Source organism: Phytophthora sojae (assembly GCF_000149755.1).
Source record: "Phytophthora sojae unplaced genomic scaffold PHYSOscaffold_9, whole genome shotgun sequence".
NCBI lineage: Eukaryota > Oomycota > Peronosporomycetes > Peronosporales > Peronosporaceae > Phytophthora > Phytophthora sojae.
Window position 1 is genome coordinate 2,989,720 of NW_009258123.1, and position 21,908 is coordinate 3,011,627.

At 55.7% G+C, this 21,908-nt stretch overlaps 6 protein-coding genes across 6 annotated transcripts; 1 reads left to right on the plus strand and 5 right to left on the minus strand.

Annotated features, from left to right (window-relative positions):
• Nucleotides 1-249: 249 nt before the first annotated feature.
• On the minus strand, nucleotides 250-2,681 carry PHYSODRAFT_247149 (hypothetical protein; the record flags this gene model as incomplete). The annotated part of the gene is made up of 2 exons (XM_009536865.1): nucleotides 250-2,059; nucleotides 2,128-2,681. 2 exons carry the CDS (start codon nucleotides 2,679-2,681, stop codon nucleotides 250-252), a joined length of 2,364 nt encoding a protein of 787 aa, XP_009535160.1.
• Nucleotides 2,682-6,558: 3,877 nt separating this feature from the next.
• PHYSODRAFT_564519 (hypothetical protein) lies at nucleotides 6,559-8,614 on the plus strand (the record flags this gene model as incomplete). The annotated part of the gene is made up of 7 exons (XM_009536866.1): nucleotides 6,559-7,213; nucleotides 7,283-7,464; nucleotides 7,524-7,640; nucleotides 7,723-7,783; nucleotides 7,852-8,189; nucleotides 8,259-8,338; nucleotides 8,416-8,614. The coding sequence occupies 7 exons, from the start codon at nucleotides 6,559-6,561 to the stop codon at nucleotides 8,612-8,614; spliced, it is 1,632 nt and encodes a 543-aa protein (XP_009535161.1).
• A 58-nt stretch (nucleotides 8,615-8,672) lies between these two features.
• PHYSODRAFT_523200 (hypothetical protein) lies at nucleotides 8,673-10,296 on the minus strand (the record flags this gene model as incomplete). Its single annotated transcript, XM_009536867.1, has 3 exons — nucleotides 8,673-9,925; nucleotides 9,992-10,123; nucleotides 10,194-10,296. 3 exons carry the CDS (start codon nucleotides 10,294-10,296, stop codon nucleotides 8,673-8,675), a joined length of 1,488 nt encoding a protein of 495 aa, XP_009535162.1.
• A 5,118-nt stretch (nucleotides 10,297-15,414) lies between these two features.
• Nucleotides 15,415-16,545, minus strand: PHYSODRAFT_523523 (hypothetical protein; the record flags this gene model as incomplete). The annotated part of the gene is made up of 2 exons (XM_009536868.1): nucleotides 15,415-15,690; nucleotides 15,793-16,545. The coding sequence occupies 2 exons, from the start codon at nucleotides 16,543-16,545 to the stop codon at nucleotides 15,415-15,417; spliced, it is 1,029 nt and encodes a 342-aa protein (XP_009535163.1).
• Nucleotides 16,546-19,888: 3,343 nt separating this feature from the next.
• On the minus strand, nucleotides 19,889-20,590 carry PHYSODRAFT_305510 (hypothetical protein; the record flags this gene model as incomplete). Its single annotated transcript, XM_009536869.1, has 1 exon — nucleotides 19,889-20,590. One exon carries the CDS (start codon nucleotides 20,588-20,590, stop codon nucleotides 19,889-19,891), a length of 702 nt encoding a protein of 233 aa, XP_009535164.1.
• Nucleotides 20,591-21,066: 476 nt separating this feature from the next.
• PHYSODRAFT_564520 (ubiquitin1-specific protease) lies at nucleotides 21,067-21,827 on the minus strand (the record flags this gene model as incomplete). The annotated part of the gene is made up of 2 exons (XM_009536870.1): nucleotides 21,196-21,827; nucleotides 21,067-21,141 (listed from the first exon to the last, which is right to left on the minus strand). The coding sequence occupies exons 1-2, from the start codon at nucleotides 21,763-21,765 to the stop codon at nucleotides 21,067-21,069; spliced, it is 645 nt and encodes a 214-aa protein (XP_009535165.1). The 5' UTR covers nucleotides 21,766-21,827.
• Nucleotides 21,828-21,908: the final 81 nt, after the last annotated feature.

The window sequence follows — 21,908 nt, forward strand, 5'->3', positions numbered from 1 at the left end:
ACAGTCTTCCCCCAAAGCCAACAAGGGTCAAGTCCGACTTTGGTAAGTGTAGCTAGCTTATTGTAGTGCCTGGACACGCTCGGCTGCGTGTGGATGCCTGTCGGGGAGCTTATCGTGCATTGACCGAGAGTTTCCTTGGTAGCGCCAAGAGTTGGCGCGTGAACGCGAACAGATAGTCCGCATCAACAGCAGGCTCAGCTAACTGTGGCAGCCCCATTGGGACCAACCCAGTTTCAGTTGGCGGGCTGCCTAGTTTAAATGACTTCCATACACCAGGCTTTGCAGCTCTGGCGACAGACCCTTCTTGTCGACCTTGGACTTCAGGAGCTTGGTGAGCTCGTGAAGTGCTTCACACTCCCCAGCGTCGTGCACCTGTTTGCACAGTTTGCACCGCCGGTAGCAGAAGTGCACCGAGTAGGACGGGCTTCCGCACGCGGCACACGGCCCATACTGGCGTCGACCATCTCGTTCACGGTTGGACGGGCCTCCTCCGTTCCTGAAGCGTCGGTTATCAGACCGAGCGAACGTTCCTTCGGCTGCGGCCCTGCGCTCAGCATCGTTAGCAGCAGCGACATGTCCGGTAGACCCATCCGAGTCGTAGTCAGCGTCTGAATCCTCGTCCGAGCGTTGGTCGTCCGAGTATTGGCGCTCATCCTCGAAGTAATCCTCGTTCGCCTCAGCATCACGTCGGGGGGCGTATGGAGCCTCGTTGCGTGCACCGACCGAGCCTCCGACGTTCCATTCCGCCATCACATCGGCCAGCGCGTCAACCAAAGTGACTCGGGACTGGTACGGCGATCCATCGCGTCGGTCACGGCGACGGTCGTCTTCACTGCAGTCGTTGCGGCGGTCGTTGTCACGGCGACGTCGTTCGCGACGGTCTTCGTCGTGGTAGCGTCGTTCGCGGCGGTAGCCACCACGAGAATCCTCGTTCGACCTCGCATCGCGTCGACGTCCATCATCTTGACTCCGAGAGCGGCGGAACGACGATTCTCGGTTCGATTTGCGGTCACGGTGACGCAGGATGTCGTTGATCATGTCTTCGAGGTCATGGATGCTCTTGACCCGGACGTGGCACAGACGGTCTTCTAAGTTTCGGTCGTCACACGTGACCAAGAAGTGGTCCACGTGGTCCTTCGCGTCACGACCACCGTTTTCAAATTGCACACCGGCGTTGCGAGCGTAGCCGTTGAGCCGGTTGAGGTAGTCACAAACGTGTTCCTTGTCTTCCCGCTTGGCCGAGTAGTACCGAGCCTTCGCAGACTGGGAAAACGTCGAGCAATAGTACTTGATAAACGCCTCGCTCAGCAACTTCCACGTGCGTCTTGTCTTGCGTGGGAGCTGGCGACACCAGTGCAGGGCTCCATCCCTGAGCTTAAGTTCGAATGGCATACACCACTCGTTGGGTGGTGCATGCGTTCCCTTCATCTCATAGATGAACGTTCGGAGCCACTGCATGGAGTGCTCGCTCTTGTCGCGCGTTCCGTAGAACGGCTTGATGTTGGCGAAACGCAAATGCGTGGCGATCTCGAGCTTTGGGGTTGAGCTCTGGTTGTCGGTCGCGCTTAGCTCGCGCACCTGACGTGCCCATTCGCTCGGTAGGTCCCCTTCGTAGTAGTCGGGCCCGAGGTCGTCGTCGCTGTCCGACGAATCATCTTGGAGGTCGTAACGTCGGCCGGACCGACGACCGGTCGCTCCGCGCGTGCCAGGCGTGGCGAATGAAGCCTCGTTCTCCCTAGCCAGGCATTCACTACGGTCCGTAGATCGTGGAGTTACCATGTGCGAGTCTTGCATATACGGCGAGGCTTCGCCCTTGGTTGCAAAGACACCGTCATCAGTGGCTCCCTTCCGAGGGGTCGCTGGTAGCGGGACCGTCGACGGGTCTACTGCCTCCGAGGTCGAACGAAGCATCGTTGGGCCTCGCGAACTGACGTCCGCCACTCCAAAGGCATTACGCAGCTTCTTCTCCCACATATGGTTAACGCCGTGGTAGCGGCGGTCGGCGTCCAACTCGCGAGCGCAGCCTCCGTCGGGAGGATCTGGGGTTCGCACCCCATAGCTCGCAGGAGGTCCACAGTATTCTGCGCAACGTGCCGAGTGCTCGATGAGTTGATCGGCGTAGCCAACGCCCCTCCGAGGTCCATCCAGATGGCCTGGCGGACATGCTTCGGGGAGAACAACTGCATCCATTCGCTCTTGGTCTTCATCAAGTCTAGGCACCGGCCTAGGACCTTGTTGGCCGCCGGAGTATCCCCGTTGAGGGGAGGACGAGTGCCAACCGGCTTGGAGGTTGCCCCTCCTACCGTCACCGAGGGTTTGAAGTCCTCGGTGGCGCCGTCATCCGCGTCGTAGGCGGGCTCGGGGCCCGGCATGTCCTTGAACGTGTCGGAGAGGTCGCGGGTAATCGACCTTGATCCTCCACTGCGACCTGCCGACACAACCGCAGCTTCCGAAGTCTCGGACATCGCTGTTCGGACATCCCAGTCATCATCTTCGTCATCTTCTTTGGCGTCCGAGGAATCAATCGCCGTGTCGTAGCTCACCGAACGCTCGTCAATCGACTCCATCCGATCCGTCGTTGGGGTCGAGATTGAGCTTCCGGAGCGCACCGAAGTCCCGTTGCGCGTTCCAGTCGACTTGGCCGGTGTTGCTGGTACCGCTGACTTGACTCCCTTCGCCATCTCCTCTCTTCTTCTTCTTCTTCTTCTTCTTCTTCTCCGCTTCTCTTCTTCTTCTTCTTCTTCTCTTCGCTCGTTGGGGGTAAAGATCTACAACAACCAAGACACACAGAAGGTCACACCAATCCCGGGTCGCGGCACCAGTTGTGGTGTGGTAATACCAGTAAAATGCTCCTCTACCAAAAGGTATTAGAGACACCAACAACACGCTAACCCGCAAAGGTAAGCGCTTATTGGATCAAAACCTGAACACCAGGAACGATCCCTTACACCGGGTCGGTTGCAAGCGCCTTTGTGCACCTTAGGTTGTCTTCGGTCAACCCAAAACCTGTACCACTAGCCACGAGCTTAGGCTCGGATACTATGTAGCGCTTTCGCGCAACCCCACTGCAGTCCCTCAGAAAGGAAGGGTACCGGCGTGTTAGACCTTATACAGGGGGACCAAGGTAAAACCTCGGTAGGTAGACTAATACACTCAGGGACACTCTAATCCCACAAATACATACCGAACGATACTCTAATACCGTTCCTGCCTCTCCGGCCACGCCAACTCTTGGCGCTACCAAGGAAACTCTCGGTCAATTCACGATAAGCTCCCCGACAGGCATCCACACGCAGCCGAGCGTGTCCAGGCACTACAATAAGCTAGCTACACTTACCAAAGTCGGACTTGACCCTTGTTGGCTTTGGGGGAAGACTGTCTTTTTATTACTGAGTTTTCTGAGGCCTTGGGGGCCTCGTTCTGGTCATCCTATGATGAGTCCTATGTCCCTATACAAATATCTAGTGTGAACGACCGCAATGAGGCGATCCCGGACGCATCAAATGACGACCGCGGCTACACTAATAAGTGCGGCCGAAGTACGTAACTAAATGCATCTGTACCAAAAAGTGGGTACCATGAAGCCTCGTTCGGGGTTCTATTAGGACCCGACAAGGCTTCGGCCACTGCCTGTCACTCTACCGAGGATAGTGTCATCATCCAATCAGAAGCAGTCATCTCCGTCTCTCGCTTGACCTCGCCTTGATCGCCCCTTGATTGAACTTGGTTGTCGGGCTGGCGGGTCAGCAGCGTTGGAAACTGCCACTTTCCAATACCACATAAAGCATCCAGGCGACATCGCTTCGCGCGTATACGCCCAAGTCTTGGCACGTCCGCCAAGATTGGAGAGCGCAAAGGCGACTCGAAGGTTCTCGGCCGAGATGAGACCTGCACGCATCGCGGTCTCCCGGATCCAGAAGTGAAGGTTCTCACCTTCCTTCCCTTCGAACGGAGGCACAGCTAGTCGCAAAGGCTTAGGCTGCACCCGTTTGGGCTCACTCATCTGAGCCAGCAGGTTTTTCTGCACATGAACGATGAGCCCGCGTTCGTACTCGTCAAACGCGCTCACCCGCTCGACCTGCTCGACTGGCGTCCCCGCCACCAAGCTCCGGAGGGCATCATTTCCGAAGATGCCCGCCATCTTCCGCACTGACTCGAACCGCGAATCAGTCAAGTGAGGGAACTCACTTCGGTCCATCGTGGCTCACGAACTTGAGCCACAGAGGATTCAGGTAGACCAATCTACCCGCGTAGGCGTAGGATTGACTACAAGTGCTACCAGGTGTGATGGGGTCACACAGCACAATGCACAGGGAGGAAGTGCGTGCGGATATTACTATCCAGGTGAACAGCAGTTCACCAGTTCCCGCCTCAATGGGAACGGTTTGCTACAAACGAGTAGGTTATAAGACTGACTGTATTTTGGTAGAGGTTAACTTGGTCGTAATACAAACTACAAGTTAACTATACAAAAGCCCACACAAATTCAAATGGTTGGCTTGCGGGAGTTACTGGTACCATGTACCATGTACTCGGGAGAGTGACACCCGTCACTCTTCATGTAATGGGTACACTTGATTGTATCCCGTTACACAAATACTTACGGACGCTCCAGTACACTATGAGAGCCATCTGAAGGCGTATCAATTTGCGCCATAATCGACCAAGCTTAGCTGAAGATAACCAACATGACTTGTCTAGGTGCAGGCTGCATTTTTTACATGTCAATTTGCTCAATACCCGAAGATGCCCAACCTCGTGTCTGTCGCCAAACCAATCAGCTCAACTCGACAGTGACACGAGCATCGTTCGTTTGAATAAGACTTTTTCCCTGCGTTGAAGCATCCACTTCCAAGGAATAGGCCCATTAGCGTATTTCTCATTCCGCAATTCACCCCCCAAGCCCTCAAGTTAAAAGTTTGTTTGTTTGTTTGTTTGTTTTGTTTTTGAATTGAGGATCAATATTGTCACTTAGCTAACATCCTCAAGTTAAACAGTTAAAAGGTCAAGATCAGCGCACCATGCGTCTCTCCTTCGTTCCACTACTGTTGCTCTCTCGTCTGATCGTTAGCACACAACATAGTACAAAAATGGGCACAGTATACCTTACCTGCAAAATGAATGAAATAGCTCTCTCGTTGCTGGTGCCAACGCAGCCATTGGACGCTGACCAGGGTGTTATGTCACCGATGGCCTCATCAGACCAGGCAACGAAATTGGTGACTTTCGGTTCCTGAGAACCCACCACGATAAAGAAGAGCGGGGCTTGCTGGTTACCAGCCTCACAAAGGTTTGGCTGAAACATCATTTCCGCATCGATACACTTCGATGTGCGCACACATACAACTATTTGTTCAATTACGCATTCTCGGGCAGATGCTGCGGCTGTGAAGCAGGCGCAGTAGATGCCCACGTTAGAATCAACTAGAGAGTTGGGCTGGTAGTGCTTTCAAGGATTAAAAACAAAACAACTTTGGGATTTACTCAACTATTATCCGTTATCATCGTCCATGAAACTATTCGTCGACCTGGACGAGTTCGACGACGTCCCGGAGCGGCCGGAGCAACGTGTAAGGTGTAGTAAATCAGCGTAAGAAGAATAGTGTGTGTTGTCATTATAGGGGGGGCTTTGCCAAAAAAACAGCCAATCATGACGATGCAATAGTACTATGCTACAGTTTCGCGTTGGTCAAACCAACTTGGTGAGGTCACATGCCTTGGTCAGCCCGCGCGTGCAGCGGCGACGCCGCCGCGGCGCTGCTGCAGCCTCAGCAGGTGCTGGTCGCCCAGGACGACGCTGATCGGCACTCCATGAAGCAGCTGGACCTGGTGCGCGTGCTCTTCAGCTCGCGCTCTTCCGTCCTGCTGGAGTGCATCGTCGACCGGCGTGCGTCCTCCGGGACTGGCGGGCGCATTCAGCTGCACCCGTGGGTGCTGGACGTCTGCGGACAGCTGGAGGACGCTGTGGCGACGCTGGAGAAGGTCGAACCGGCCGGACCCGCGGCCTCGTGGCGCCTGTCGCTGAGTCTGCAGACCAAATTCCCGCCCGTCGCCACCTCCGGGAGCGGCAGCGTCGGCCTGGAGCTGGGCGACTCCCGCACGCACCTGCTGCCTGAGAGCGTTCGGCGGCGGCAGATCGACCTGGAGGCAGCCATCCGACGCCAGATGGGCGCTGCAGGGGCGCTCCGGGCCCCGAGAGAGGGACAACTGGTGCCTGTGAGGCTGCTGGGGGACACGTACGTCTTCCGCATTGACGACGCAGCGAGAACGAGCGGCGAGTCGAGCGAGGTTGCAGTGAAAGGATGGAGCGATGCTACCACCAGTGAAGCGGCGATGGTAGAACAGGCAGAGACTGTAGAGCTGACCAAGCAGGTGGAAGCGCTGAGCATTCAGGAGGGGGATCAAAGCGGAGCAGCAGGCTCGGCGTACGAAAGCGAGCTCGGTTCTCGGCTCTGGCACACGGGCTTTGCAGGGTACACTGCATTCGTGCAAGGCGTGCTGCTCAACCTCGCGCTCGTGCTGAAGCGTGGACAGAAGGGCCCTGACGACGAGAGTGAGATGGAGCAGATCGGCTCTCACGGCGTCTTGATTTCGGGCGTGAATGGCGTGGGAAAGTCGCTGGCATTGGTAGCATTGCAACGAGAGTTACTGCGAGAGAAGATTGGAACGTGGCGGGTAGACGGGATGTCGCTACTGATGGGAGCGGAGAGCCCAGCATTCCCTACGGCGTACGAGTATTTGACCCACGAGCTCGAACAGAAATTCCCGGAGCTAGGATCCCTGAGTGATGCTGAGACTTCAGCATCTTTGTGCGTCGGAGTCGTGCTAATTGACGATTTGGACGTCCTATTCCAATCAGCGGATGGTCTGGTTGCCGATGGTTCTGACGCACAGCTCCCTCAGCTTGGTAGCTCGTTGCTACGGTTAATCGACGAGCTGAGCGCACGCAACGCACATTTTGCTATCGTCGGAACGACCACGAGTGCCGATGCAAATGTGCCACTTGTTGCCAAGCGAACAGGGCGGTTTGGGAAGGTGTTGGACTTGGTTGTTCCCACAGAACAGTCACGTCGCGAGATCTTGAGGCGCCATCTCATCGGCCTGCCACTGCGCGGTGATGAAGAAATGCCAGTTGCTGACAATGCGGGGAGCCTGGCCTCACGCTTAGCGACACTGACTGGGGGCTACGTAGCGAAGGACCTGGTCAGGATCTGTAGGAATGCGGCTGCCCAAGCTCACGCCGAGTCGATCGACAATGGTCGCTCTATGGGGAGGCCGTCAGTCGGATGGGCGGAGCTATTGCACGCGCAGCAGCAGGTCAAGCCATCGCAGCTTCGGGAGCTGAATGTGGCATCTCCTGGAGCACCAGTAGATGGGAAACTCGTGTTCGCCGGCTACGCAGCCGTCCAAAAGCAACTTTTTGACTTCGTCTCGTGGAAATTCCACCCGACTGAAGCGATGAATGTACGTTTGCTGCATCGGCTTGCTGTATTGCGGTACTTTACTAATGGCAACCTGTGCAGCGTTTGGGGATCTCCAACGCGTCTGGAATTTTGTTGTCAGGCCCCTCAGGTTGCGGAAAGACATTGCTGGTACAGACGTTGGCAGCTAAGGCTCAGGTGAATTTCGTGTCGGTGAAGGTGCGTGCTTTGTTTCAAGAACTTTGACTTCATTTGTGTTCTAAACTTATGGTTTCGTATCGTTGAATTCTTTTGTTCACAGTCTTCAGAACTTCTCTCCAAATACTTCGGCGACAGTGAGAAAGCGGTCCGACAACTCTTTGGTATGTGGTTAATTGATCTGCAGTCATCACTTTATATTAACTAACACTTGCGTGGTGTAATTGTCTAGCCCGAGCACGAGCAGCAGCGCCTTGCCTTTTGTTCTTTGATGAGTTTGATTCTATCGCCCACAAGCGCTCGTTCGGCGAGGGCGACGGAGGAAGCAGTGGTGGCGGTGTTTACGCGCGAGTGCTGTCTACATTCCTCAACGAGATGGACGGTGTCGGCTCGCAACGAGTCACTGCATCGTCCGTCTCGCATGCGAAGGGGTTCGCTGCATCGGAAAGCGGGGGCATCCTTGTGGTAGCAGCAACGAATCGGAAAGACGCGCTTGATGCTGCTCTCATTCGCCCAGGGCGAATCGACAAGACCGTTGAATTGGGCTTCCCGACACAAGAAGATATCCAGGTACGCGCCCAGCGAATGCTTCACGCTTTGGACTTGACTTGACAGCGTTCTCTCCTGTGGATGATCTAGGACATCTTCGCTCATTACACCAGGAAGATGCCGCTGGCTGCTGACGTCGATATCCAAGCTCTTGCTGAACGCCCTAGAGGGTATCATACTGACCTTGTGCACTTGCCTCGATACATCATTGCGACTAACGCCACTTATCTTGCGTTTGCATCGACAGTTCTCGTACGTTCACGGGCGCCGACATTGCGGCAATTTGCAAGGAGGCCGCCTTCCGCGCACTCCGCGAAGATATCGAGGCGAAGACTGTGTGCTTTCGGCATTTTGAGGCTGCGTGGGACCAGCGCGCCGAAGCAACCCCAACGTACACGACACCGGCTACAGCAAACCCCGAGTCCATCGCAAAGCCCAACCCGTAGTGCTGTCGCCTCGACCAAGAGCGGCTATAACTTAGACTTCCAAATAGACCTCCAGCTCTCATCGAGGTGAGAGCGACGAGCGGCCAGGCACGTCGCGCGCGATGATTTTGAGCACCTGACGCAGGTCCTTGCTTCGAGCTGACGCTGCTCGTTCAGCTGATTTCTTCTTTCGTGCTCGACTGGAACTCTTCTGGGCTGCTTCTGCTCGCGCCTTACGCTTCGCTCCTGTAGTTCGACCAAGGGTAGCTCTGGACTCCATACTTCGGCCAGCAGCGTCGTGGACTCCTGAATCGGCGAATACGGTGCCAAAGGGAAAAAAGGCCTGGAGGAAGGGATGGAACAAGGCCTGCTTTGCTGTAGCTCTCGTGGCCGGATTCACGTCCAGCAGACTGTAGATGAAGTCGTGGAAGTGGTGACTCCCTGGCGCTGCAGCTTCCAGACGCGCTTGCAGCGACATTGACTCTTCCTGCTTCTTCGCGCTCTTGCTTGTTGTAGTTGCTGCAGTGTTCTCCTTGTACCGCGTAGCAGATCGATATGGGGAGCACGCCGCGGCCAGCGAAACTCCATTCGTCACCACGCACTCGATCTGCTGCAAGAGGTCGTCGTTCTCGAGTCTGGCAACATCAGCGTGCTCTTGGACGGACGCTCCCAGCGCCGGCAGCGTGAATAGCGGCTTGCCTGTCACGCACTCGAGCAGCAGACAGCCCAAGGACCACATGTCCACGGCAGAGCAAAGCAGCAGGCCCGCAGCCACCTCTGGAGCGCGATAGGTGACTGTCTGCACGTCAAAGCCGCCACTCCCCTCCTCTTCAGCGTACGCCGCTAGCTCACTCACGTCCAGGCAGTTGCCAAAGTCCACCAACTTGACGGGGGACGAGCACGCCGACGGCGACGTCGATGATTCCAGCGGAGCTTCAGCCCCTGACCGCACCACGTTCTCAGGCTTGACGTCGGCGTGGATGAGTCCTTGGTCGTGTAGGAACGCAAGCGCCCCGCAAAGATGCACCGCCATCGCTCTCACGTCAGCAATGGACAGAGGTGGCGCTGACACAACTGCATCCTCCTCCAATGGCTCCGTCTCCGGCCCCCGCTGTCCCTCCGGCGACTGAATCCCGCCACCGGCTGCAGACAGCGATGAGCGTCTCCGCTTGAGCTTGAAGAGCTGCAGCGTGCGATCGGGGGCGCGCGTCGCTCCGCCGGGCGCCTGCCGCCACGGGCCCCAGCGCGCGACGTCCAGCACCGGAGGCCCGAGCAGCTCCAGTACGAGGCAGAAGTGGCCCTGCTCCTCGAACGTCTCCAGCAGTCGAACGACTAGCACAACAACGAGCAGCAACAGAGTCAGCATCGGAGGGCCAGGGAGGGAGGGAGGGGACGCACCAGCGCAGGCTCCGTCCGCGTCTCGCTCGTTGACTCGACGCAGCGCTGCAGCTTCCCGCTCGCCCAGCGCGTTGAGGCCTCGCTGCCGCACACACTTGATGGCCACGTGGCGCTGCTGCTGCACGTCCAGAGCTCTGCAGCAGCAATCGAATGAGTGGGTGAGAGACCAGCGAAGAGAGCTGACGCTTCAGAGCCGACGAACGAACGCACCGCATGATGACGGCGAAGGTGCCGCTGCCGATGCGGCGCAGGAAGCGGTAGCGGCCGTCGCGCAGCAGCGTCTGGCCTTCCACCAGCGACTGCATTTCTCGATCTGGAATAGTGGCGCCAAACCTCGGAATTTGCAATTCAGTCAGGTTTTTGGGTGGGTATTTGCTGTTCGGTCAGGCGTTTGCTAATCAGTCTTGTGAAAGTCCGCGTGATCAACAGGGAAAGCTACAGGTGAAAGAGTTTGTCAATATGTATTGTGCTTTGCACGAACTTTGGCATGCGATTAAGGGCTCTAAACCAACGAGCAAATCCTTCCCGGTGATCATATCTCGCACAACGCAGAGCAAGAACGGAGCGGTTGCCACTGCAAGAATAAATCGGTTGTCGCTGCAAGAAAACAAACTGATAAGGTCCCCGATAGAATGGTGCCAACTCCTTGCATAAAAGTAAGCACCGATTTCGGCGGGGACGTTTTCTTCTTCGCTCTCTTCGTCGTGGATTCGCGTTAAACCAAGCTCGAATTTCAGAGCACGGCATATAGTAGCAGTAGAAATTTTCTACTAGAAATGTTTGGATGTGCAGGAAACGCTGACTTTAAAGCTGCTTGCAGCTCCTCGATATAAAAACAGGGATGTTCTTCAATATTGTAGACGTATAATAGTTTAGTACGATAGATCGCCACGACTAGAAAGCAATCAGACAAAGCGAGCGAGTTAGAATTAGAATGTCAGGGCCGTAGTATTGTCGGATTTACTGCAGCCATTCGACGAAAGTGAGCATAACTCAACGTTAACTCGTTGTGTTAGCAGCTATTCTATCTTAAATCGACGAGTTAGCCTCCTAACTCAATGATGGGCTAATCACCGTGATTTGCTAAACAACGAATTACGTCGTTGTTTAGACAGAAATCATGCAAGGCACAATATTTGTATTGTAATATTGTGTGTTCTGCTCAAAATTTCCGCGGGCGGTTTGTTGAACCGCCCAAGCCAAATCTCCGGCCAATCTCCGTGGCCACTAGGATTGGTTATAGGCACCCGTTTAAGTACGAATTGGTCTTGACATGCGGGCACTTGGACCATATGGTTTGGGCCCGGAGATTGAGCAAATAACTTGAGTTTTGTATTTGGCGATTGGAGCGGGGTCTCCAAACCGCCGCGATTTGGAAAATTTGGCCGGAATTCAAAAAAATAATGTATAGCGTAAAGAAACAAGAGAGTGAAAGTGTGTGAAAGATGTTACAATTCCATCCGCTTAACCCCAACAAATTTTATCCTTAAAATAAAGACAGAATCAAATCTGGCGGCCTCGATTTTGGGGCGATTTTGTCCTTAACTGGCCGGTTAAGGATTACAAATTATCTTAGCATTTGTATACACGCACTTAGGTACGGTCACAGAGGGCCGACAGTGGGTTCACATTGGACGCGAAGGGTCGCCGACGGTTTCACTTGTTTCTACTATTGGCCAAGCTATTTTTGTCCTTAACTTAAGGATAAACTCGAAAAAGCGATACGCTCCGAGTGACCTTTTTGGTCGAGCTGCTGCGCAAAGGTATCAAAACCCTAGCGCATACAGGCCCCACCCTTTAGACCGAATACAGACCTTTCTATCCATACCTGTCATAGCATCTTACGTGTAAAAATGAGGTCAAAGGGGTTGCCTCAAATTTCGTCCTTATGTTTATCCTTAAAAAAATCTTGTTGGGGTTAAGTTGTTGTCGCAAGTCCGAATGTTGTGACCCCTCTCCTTACAACGTGAACAGACAATCGGCGAATCTTCGGGTACAACTTCTCCACGCCTGCGTACGCGTTTTGGCTTTTTTGGGCGTCCAGCCTTGCGATATGATTGAGGGCCTTCTGTCGTATCGTCCCCCAATGCCGACTCGATATCGATTGGGTTCATCAACCTGGCAAAGACGGATTGCAGACATCCATATCGGTAATACGGCGAGACCGATGCTAGCTCAGACAAATGCTGGCTTTGGAGAGCGGCACAGCCATGCACGCACGGGTACTGATACTCCACCCAGAGACCGCAGGTGCAGTGGTTAGCGTCCAGGTTTACTACCCGGTACAAGCCATTCTTTCGAGCAACGTCAAATGTTCCATCTCCCTGTGACACCACAAGCCGTTTACGACCTGCTTTCTTGCTGGCATTCAGTTTGGTCAAAACGGATGGTATGATGTCCATCGCATCGTGACGGATGTATTTCTGTTGAAGCTCAAAGGATCTCCGCATGACCATTTGATTTATCCCAGCAATCACATTCAGGTGAGATCCGCTCCTAAACTCGCCAATACTGCTATTCACCGATTCTGCAGAAATCGAGGTCACAATGCCGTATCTTGGTACACGGAACACGACGAACGGCCTGAGTAACACCCTCATCCCGGTCGCTCATATAAAACAGCCCAAAAATATTGTTCACAAAAGGCAAAGCCTCCAAGACGTGCCGCAAAAACCACGCCCAGTCCTCCCCACGTTTAGCCGCATTCGAAATGGCAACTCCGATGACTAAAATGTCGTGTGCACCAGTCATTGTGGACACCACGTAGAGGGTTCCGTGATCCGCACCACGCAAATGACAGGCGTCTAATGCAATAATCGGTAGACAATACTGAAGCGTGTCGTTGTAAATGCCGTAGATGAGACTCAGGCGCTTGAACGTGTTGCTGGTGGTTCATTCGAAATGCGCAACTGATCCTGGGATACTCGTCAGGAGCATGTCCAAATAACTTTGTAGGAATTGGTAGCTTTGTTGGAGACTTAGAACGGAGCCCTCCTGTAGCTGTTTCAGCGCGCGCCAAGCCACGTTGTAGGAAATGGTGAGCCCGTACATTCTACGCGCCCAGTTCACAACTAGCTTCGCGCTCTTTCCATCCCGATTACACGCCATACAATCGCGAACAACTTCCACCAAGAAATCCAGGCTTAGTTGAGATGGCTGGCGCTGCCGCAAGGCGGTGTGTGCAACGTGTGTGGCGGAATGAGCTTCATCCAGAAATGTTATCCGCACAACCCCTGTCTTCGAAGACAGAGATCCTCGAAGCTGAAAGGGACACTCAATATGCGATGAACAAAGAAATCGCGTCGGTTTGTGGGCTTGTTGTGGGCGAAACACGAGATATGTAGTACCGCGCAACACTGGCCTTTAGCTCCTTGATACTGGCGAAATTCCATGCCGACGGCTAGCTCCATATCTTCGTCTGCATCCCCCATGACTCGGATTCTTGCCAACAAGCGCCAACAGGTTCTTGGTACACGACACGATAATTCGAGCTGATGCTGGATGGGCGTCGGTTGCAACCGCCTAGCCGTTCTAAGTGTAGAGCTCTCCTGAAGGAGTACCAATGGGTCACTAACTGGTATCATCAAGTTACTGCGTTTGCCCTCACAGCACCAAGAGGAGAAGTTTTTCAATTGAGTCAAAATGACGATGGATGGACATGGAGAGTCACCAGCAGGAACGAAGATGAAAGTTTCGATGATGACTTTAGGACTCTTCAGTGCACAGAGAAGACCTCAGGGATTGCTTTTCAGGCCACTCCATTCCTCTATGCTACGCCATGGCGCGCTCCGCCAAAAACGTTGGCTCGAAATCTCCGCCAAACGATTCGGAAAACTCGAGCGAAGCGTCTCCGCCACAAACCAAAGTTCTCTGTTCAACACATTTTGGATCGGATGAAAGCTCCAGCAGACGGACATCCGTGGATGGCTGCAGCACAGCAACAAAGCCCACAACGAATTTGGAAGCGAGACGGTGTTTTGACTGACTATCAGCGCAGGACGATCTACCGAATTTGCACGAGGACCCTAAACCTGTACCATGGAGGATGGCCTAGCAATCGCAAGTGCTCTTACGACCAATGTATGACTTCGCCAGCACATTTTATGGGACTGCAAGCGTGCTCAAAGTGTCTGGCGACGGTGGATTCCTTCGTGGCTTGGACATCACCCAACCCAATACGAATTAGACCAGCTGATGGCTTTCACGGCGTCTCGAGTAGCACCGCCGATAACCCCTGATTTCATGTCAGCGGCAGCAAACATGGTTCTAGATTGGTCACAAGAGCAAGATGAAGCAATGCAAGCACTATGGTTGATATGGACGACGTGTACCCAGTGCATGCTCTGGAGGATCCGCAACAAAGAAATATTTGAAAACGCGCGCATTCACCAAACACAAGCGGAACAAATAGTTTGGAAGGCTGCGGATTTTCAAACGACAGCTGTGATCAAGTCCTGGACTTCAAATGCGGCCACGTATGAACAAGGGTACAGACTAGCGCAATGCTATGGTGTCTTCAAGGGAGTGCCGCCGATGGAGGGGCCACTATTTTTGCAGACTTGGGCCATCCAAATTCATGTGGTTAAACACCCAAATGAGTGCCGAGCGGCTTGAATTCTACTAGGACCCAGCCAAGTGCATGCTTTTGATGTCGAAGTCATTGGGGTACATATCAAAAAAGGACCTGTTGAGACTCGAGCCTGGGTTCATGAATCACTGGAGGCAGCCACCAAAACTCTCCGTCAAGTCGCCATTCCTAGCACGGTGCATGTCATTGTGCAAGGAGCATTGTCGGCGAAACAACGCCCGCAAGAACCAACTCTCTTCGACCAATTCAATTCGTACACGTGGGAGAAAATTAAGATACAAAAGGTTTCTGGAGCAGCGAAGCTGATTAAAATGTCGCGATCGGGCGCCGTCGCCCCAGGGATATTCGCTTTTAGCACCCTCTCTTCAAGACTTCAAGAGTTTTTGTGTAGACGTTGTATACGAGATACTAGCCCACGAAGGCCACCGGACAACGTATCAATTAGGCTCAGCCTGCAGAAACTTCAGGACTCTATAGTTACCGCTTAACATAAATAGAAGTTCTCTGACCCCCCCCCCCAAAAAAAAAAATAAGTGTAGAGCTCTCCTAATTCTGACTTTCACAAGTCCTGACTGATTAGCAAACGCCTGACCGACCCACCCAAAAACCTGAATTGCAAATTCCCCTTTGAATATACATGTACAGTCTACAGTCTGGTGTACAGATCTGTGTACTGATAGAAGCAGTGGAGATGTAGAAGAAGTTTTCATGGAGTTGGGTCTTTATAATCTCGCACCGCTACCTAGCTTATCCGTCTACAGTTGTCCTCCAGAGGAAGCGCGTCCATAAGGGGGACATCGGCGCCACATACACAAAAGTTAAATACGGGGGGTGGTTACTTGCTGCCGTTGACGCCCTGCAGCTGGGCGCGCAGATGCTGGACCTCGGCCTCCAGGCGAGACCTCTCCTCCTGCGACTGGTGCAGCATCCACCGCAGCGACTGCAGCTCCTGCTCGTACGCCTCCGGACTCTTGCCACTCTGCTGCTTGCTCACCTGACCGGCGCCCTGCGCTAGCAGGTGCATGTGGCTCTCCTGCGCCGCCGGAGAGGGGGATCCCTGTTGCGGAGGCTGCTGCTGCTGCTGCTGGGGCTGAAGCCGCGCGAAGAACGGCTGCTGTGGGAGTTGGCCCGGAGATAACCTCACGGCCGTCGACGTGAACTGCGTCTGCTTCATCGCCATCGCGTTGCTCGTGGCACTGGTACTGCCCGTGACACCTCCGGGCATCATTGAGACCGTCGGGAGCAGCGTCGGAAGCGAGTCCACAGCCGGCAGAAGTGGCGCTTGCGTCATGAGCGACGCGCCGTTAAAGTTTGGCGCTGCCGGCGCCAGACGCGCGGCTTCCCCGTTCTTCCGCTTCTTGTTGCTGGCAGCCAGCGGCTCGGAAGGTCCACGCTTGGCGGGGCTGGGCTTGCGAGGTTGCTTGGCCTTGATCGGTCGGTTCGCTGGCTTGGTGCTCGCGGGAACTGGCCCACGAAGACGCTGGAGCTCCTGCACCAGAGAGGAGCCGAAGCGCGCTATCTGCTCGTTCCCTACGCCACACGCTGCGAGCTCCTGTTCAGTGGAAGGCATGTACAGAGCCACCTTGGCCAGCGTCGGGTTGGGCAGGATGTCCCAGGGCGCGACGCCGTACATGTTCACCAGCTTCTGACGCCACGACTGAAGGTGCTGGAAGACAATGGCGGCCTGCTCCTCCGTCAGCGGCTTGAGCGGTGGCGCAGCTCCGTTCGCGTTGTTGCTCTGCTCGGGCGTCTGCTGCTGCTGCGCGAGCAGCCGCTTGGTGTTGCTCTCCTGGATGCGGGCAATGCGCAGCCTCAGGGTCGATGGGTCGCAGTAGTCGGCCTCGTTCTTGGTCAGCTTGTACAGGGCCTTCTCCATGTGCTGCGCCAGCCTGGGCAGCGCCGCCAGCACCTTCTCGGGCGCGTGCGGCTTGAGCGCGCGCAAGGTCTCCACGATCTTGCCGACCATCGCCTTGCGCAGCGGGTTCTTCTCCAGATCGTCCTCCTGCGCCACGACGTTCACGGCTGCTGCGTTGGGCATGGCTGCTGCGACTTGAGCGCCGCCGGCTCCGCGATGCGCGAAGAGCTCCGGGCTGCTGTTGGTCTGGAAGTGCAGCGGCGAGTTCTCGCCCAGGTGCTGCTGCTGCTGCTGCTGGACGTCCGTGGGGCTGCTGGCGCCGCTGCTGCTGCCGCTGGCCGCCGCTCCGGGTGGCAGCGGCTTGGTAGGGCTGACCCACCTGCGCTGGTCGCTGTCTCCGCCGGGCGCGACGCCGATGGCCGCCTCGTCGTCCCCTGGTTTGTGGCGCCGGTTCACGCTCAGCTTCTTCACACGCATCCGGCCGTCCGCCGCCGCTACTACCGCTGCCGCTGCTGCTGCTGCCTGCTCGGTGTCCGCGGCCTGCCTTGAAGCCGCTCGAGATGGCCTGGGCGGGACGGCGCAAAACGGGCAATGCGTCGACAGTCGGCGCGGCGCGTCATGCACCAGTTAATGCGGGCCGCAGCGCGCTTCTGGGTCCGGGGCCGCACAAATGGCCTTTTCAGGGGAAGCGGCGTCCCGAAAAGACGGTAAACGGCCGTGAAAAGGGTCATCGGCGGAAAAGGGTCCTCGCGCGCAACCCGAAACGTGACGCAGGCGCGTCATTTTGAGATCTCCCGCTGAAGTATCGGTGTGTGACGTCGGACCATACAAGGCGTCGGTGACCCGCACCAGACGTGAACTTAGTCGGGAGTCCACGTGCGACTCGTCGCCCGTTACAAAGACCAGACAGGGTGCGACGTCACGAATCGCAATGACGTCGCCGCCAGCCGCCCAAACGCGTCACCGCTGGCACATCTTCAACCGGTGGTCCCCGGTGCCGAGCATTGGCGACCAGCGCTTCGCCGCGGAGCTGTATCTACAGCAGCGGTTGGTTGGTTGGTTGGCGCCGGGCTGCAGCACGCAGATCGCGTACGTAGCTGCTGTTTGTAGACGAGAGCGCGTTTCGGCGGGGTGCAAGTTGATGCGGAGTGGCGGTCGGACCAGCTAGCGACGAAGCGTCCCTGCAAATGGACTACATGTACGACTGCCACGCGCCTACTTCGCTATATGAGTAGGAGTGCCATGTTAAAAGAGTCGCGCTGCAGCTAGGCCCCGCTGCGCCGTCCTTGCCAGGCACTGTCCAGGCAAGTCGGCAAAGTCGGCGGAGACCAATGAAGTTGCCTTTTGGCCTGTCTGTGCGACGGGCAACTTCTTAACTTCAACCTAGACTTACGTTGCTGGATGAAGAACGCCCGCCAAAGCCGACACCGGAACTGTGTTCGTCAGGCGAAGCAACACTTCACAGAGTGGGTGGTGTTTTGCCCCGCTCGGCTGCCATCTGGGTCAGCTTCTCCACGTAGTTTATCGCTGAGCTGTGTGCGCTGCATTCATTAACTGAGATCAACAAGCCACCCTCTTGGATGCTTCACATGCCAAGCAGTGACTCGTTCCCGTATCCGGACCTACGCAACTCATTCAGCCCCTCTAAATAGGGACTGAATGACTTAGTGCGTTCGTTTTTAATAGCGAGGTGGTGGCGAAAAACTGCAGTCGGGACCTAAAGAACGAAGAACGCCCCGAGTGCACACTTATGGCCGTTGCTACCGGTCGCGGCATAAGTTCCAAAATATAACAGCAGAGTATATCCCCCACGTTGTAAAAAGGAGGAATCGCGGAGTCAAATATGCGACCTCGAATCCCGTATAAAGTTGAAAAGGCTAGCCAATGCGACTCCGACGAACAGCATGCAAGTTGAGTATTGTAGTGGTCGACAAGCACAGGTCTCATGATCGCAAGGACTTTCTGTATACCCTCCAATCGAAGGTGCCGCTCTAAGCGGTATAACGCAACTGACGTTGAAGACTGAAACACCTTTTGGCGACTCGGTTCCTAAACTTCTGCTGTCGGTGTTTTTTATTGAGCCGCAGACGATCGGAAAGAGAAGTAGTACTCTGTTACGTTCTTTATCTCGAAGTTCCATTACGGCTGCCGCATGAGCCAAGCAAGCGTACGCGAGTTTCAAGTCTTCACTCTTGGGCTCAATAGTATCGTCGCGGCTTACAGAGAGCACATGTAGTCGAGCTTTTTCGGTCCCGAACTCCGTAATTTTTACACTACTAGCAACAGCTAGTTCCCTACAAACTACCACAAGTTGGTAGCTTATCCTTTAGCTACTCGCATTATAACGTTTTGGACCTATACAATCGAGCCAAAGGATCAAACTTCATGACCCTTTCAGCCTCCAATTATCGCTACCGCGTAGCCATTGCGTCAAGTTACTCCGCCATCCCTTGAACGAACCCAGGTCCGCCCACTCTGTGACGAGCACGAGCACAGTTCCGGTGGGCGTTCTTCATCCAGCAACGTAAGTCTAGGTTGAAGTTAAGAAGTTGCCCGTCGCACAGACAGGCCAAAAGGCAACTTCATTGGTCTCCGCCGACTTTGCCGACTTGCCTGGACAGTGCCTGGCAAGGACGGCGCAGCGGGGCCTAGCTGCAGCGCGACTCTTTTAACATGGCACTCCTACTCATATAGCGAAGTAGGCGCGTGGCAGTCGTACATGTAGTCCATTTGCAGGGACGCTTCGTCGCTAGCTGGTCCGACCGCCACTCCGCATCAACTTGCACCCCGCCGAAACGCGCTCTCGTCTACAAACAGCAGCTACGTACGCGATCTGCGTGCTGCAGCCCGCGCGCGAGGACCCTTTTCCGCCGATGACCCTTTTCACGGCCGTTTACCGTCTTTTCGGGACGCCGCTTCCCCGGAAAAGGCCTTTTGTGCGGCCCCGGAGGGCCCAGAAGCGCGCTGCGGCTGAGCGTGAAAGCTCAAGGAGTTGCAGTGTTGTTGGCTGCAAGCGCTGAAGAGAGATGGTAAAAGTCGCTCCGGTTGTTGAGCTGTTGAGCTGGTGGCAACGCAAAACTCAACTACCTGGCGTGGATGATAGTCGGCCGAGTCATTGGAATGCAAGTGATGGCTTACTTGCTTACACGTAGCATTCTGCCTGCTGCCCTGTAGGAGTCGACGCACTCACCACCGCTCGAAAACACGCCGTGGCTGCCGTGCACAGTAGTGCTTGGTTCGTTGCTCCTGGAACAGTACACGACTAACAGTACACGACTAACAGTACACGACTAACCCCTCATGCGTCAAGTGCGATCCCTATGCTGAAAGCGTACACGTACGCTGTAGTCGGAGAGCTTGAAACAAGGGACCGCATAGAGACTTTAGTCATAAGGAGAATTGCGGCGACAGCACTCCTTGTTATGGTTAACGTGGCCAGCTCCATGTACGGCAGCTACTCTGATTCGCTTGCATCGCCAGGGATCTCCACGCGCAGCAGCTCTTCCGTCCGCCGCCCAGCGTGCGCCACTATAGCGGGCTCTTTGAGCGAGAGAGCGCAGCTCGCGCCAACGAAGAACGTCCCATTCTCAGAGCCGATTCGGTTCGAGCAGAGGAAGTGGCAGTTGGGCTTCGCGTAGTCGCCTGCGGCCAGCGCGTCTATGACTGGCGTCAAGCGTTGTGCCCAGTAGGAAAGCGTCGGGTACGGCGCCACGTCGTGCTCCTCGAAGTCGTTCCAGGCGCAGGCAAACAGCAGCAAGTCGCTCTTGTTATCCACTGCGTGGGAGCCGAACTCGTAGGCCGAGAACGGAGCCTTGAAGTCGTCCGGGTTGATATCCATGCAGATCCCGAACGAGATGGTCTTGTTGAGCCACGGGCAGTGCCACGAGCAGAAGCCGTCCCCCGCTGTGGCCCAGGACTTGTCGGTCTCGTACAGGAACGTCTTTCGCGGGTTGAGCACCAGCTCGCCGTCGGGACCCACGACTAGCATCGAGTTGTAGAGCAGCACGCCAGCCTTCTCCACGTAGCCGCAGGTCACCATGCAGTGCAGTCGCCGCGCTTGGCGCTGGCACCAGCGGAAAGTCGGTCCTTGGCCCGCTACCTCCGCCACCTGCGCCACCTCCTCCTTGGTCTTGAACACGTAGCCAGTGAACGCCATCTAGCAGGTGGGATGCCATCAAAGCGCAAGGACATCAGTGAGCTTCCGCATCAGCCCGCTAGAATTGAGGCCCACCTCCGACAGCATCAAGATGTCGATTTTGTCTTCTTCAGACAGCGACGCGACCATCTTGCTCACATGCTACAGCGACACACAGAACACCATCTAGCGTCAATGCATCAATGAGCATCATGAGAATGTATCAGCCCCCCCCCCCCAAGCACGAACCTCCATGTTGCGCTCGACCTGCCCGAGCTGCGGGTCTGCAAGAGCGCAGCCCCGGGTACACAACCGCAGCACAGCAACCTTCAGTAACGCTTCAACTCCCCTGCCAACTCCCTCCTCATATTCACAGCCCGTAGCGCACCATACTGCACGATAGCGATCTGCATCCTTGCCGAAAATTTCTTTGTGCGAAGGGTTTGAGCAATCCATTTTTACCCAATTACCTACCTTCCTGGCAGCCCAGCAGCCCATTAGCCTCGCCCGGCCTCCGTCCGCTGCAGCTCGGCGATGAGTTTGGGCATGTGCAGCCGCAGTTCCGTCACTCGCTTGGGGGTTGCGTACTCTTGCAGCGTCGCTGCCTCCGCCCCCGCTGCGTTCACGTGCCGGCGACAGAAGTACTCGGCCAGCACCAGCACGTACACGCCGCAGTCGTAGCCGTTCTGCTGCTGCGGGGCGTCCTGCACCTCCTCCACTCGGTCGGCAGCGCCGTCTCCGTCGTGCCGACCTGTTGCTTTGAGCAGATGCTCAAAGGACCTCGCCACGCGCCGAGCCGCGTGTCTGTTGTGGCCCGCGCTCGAGTCAAAGTGCCTGAACTCGCCCTTGGCGAAGAGTAGGAGCGACCAGTGGCTGCTGTCTCCGCCCAGCAAGTCGTTGTCGGTCACTGGGACGAGGCAGAGCCGCCTCTGCGCCAGGTTCACGCCCCTCGCCAGGTCCTGGAACTCGTCCTCATCCTCGCACTGGTGCAGCAGACACGAGACCACGGCCGGGTCCATGAGCAGCACGTCGTCCGAGGCCACGGTCTGCGTCAGGAACTGCAGGTAGAAGTTGACGGCGTTGTCGTTGAGCCATTGCCGCCCCGAGAAGAGCGCCACGTCCGACTCGTACAGCTGCACGTCGTGGTAGTTGAGCACTTGCCGCCGACGGCGCGCCGACCACTCGCCAAGGGCCATACCGAGCGCCAGTCAATCGCCGAGGTGGTTGGTCGGCCATGGTGTTGCTGTCTGCCGGCCCAATATAACGTTCGTTACGGTATGTTATTTACGCGTTTGCACCAATCAGACGTTGTTTTGCCTCAGTATCTTTTCCACAACGT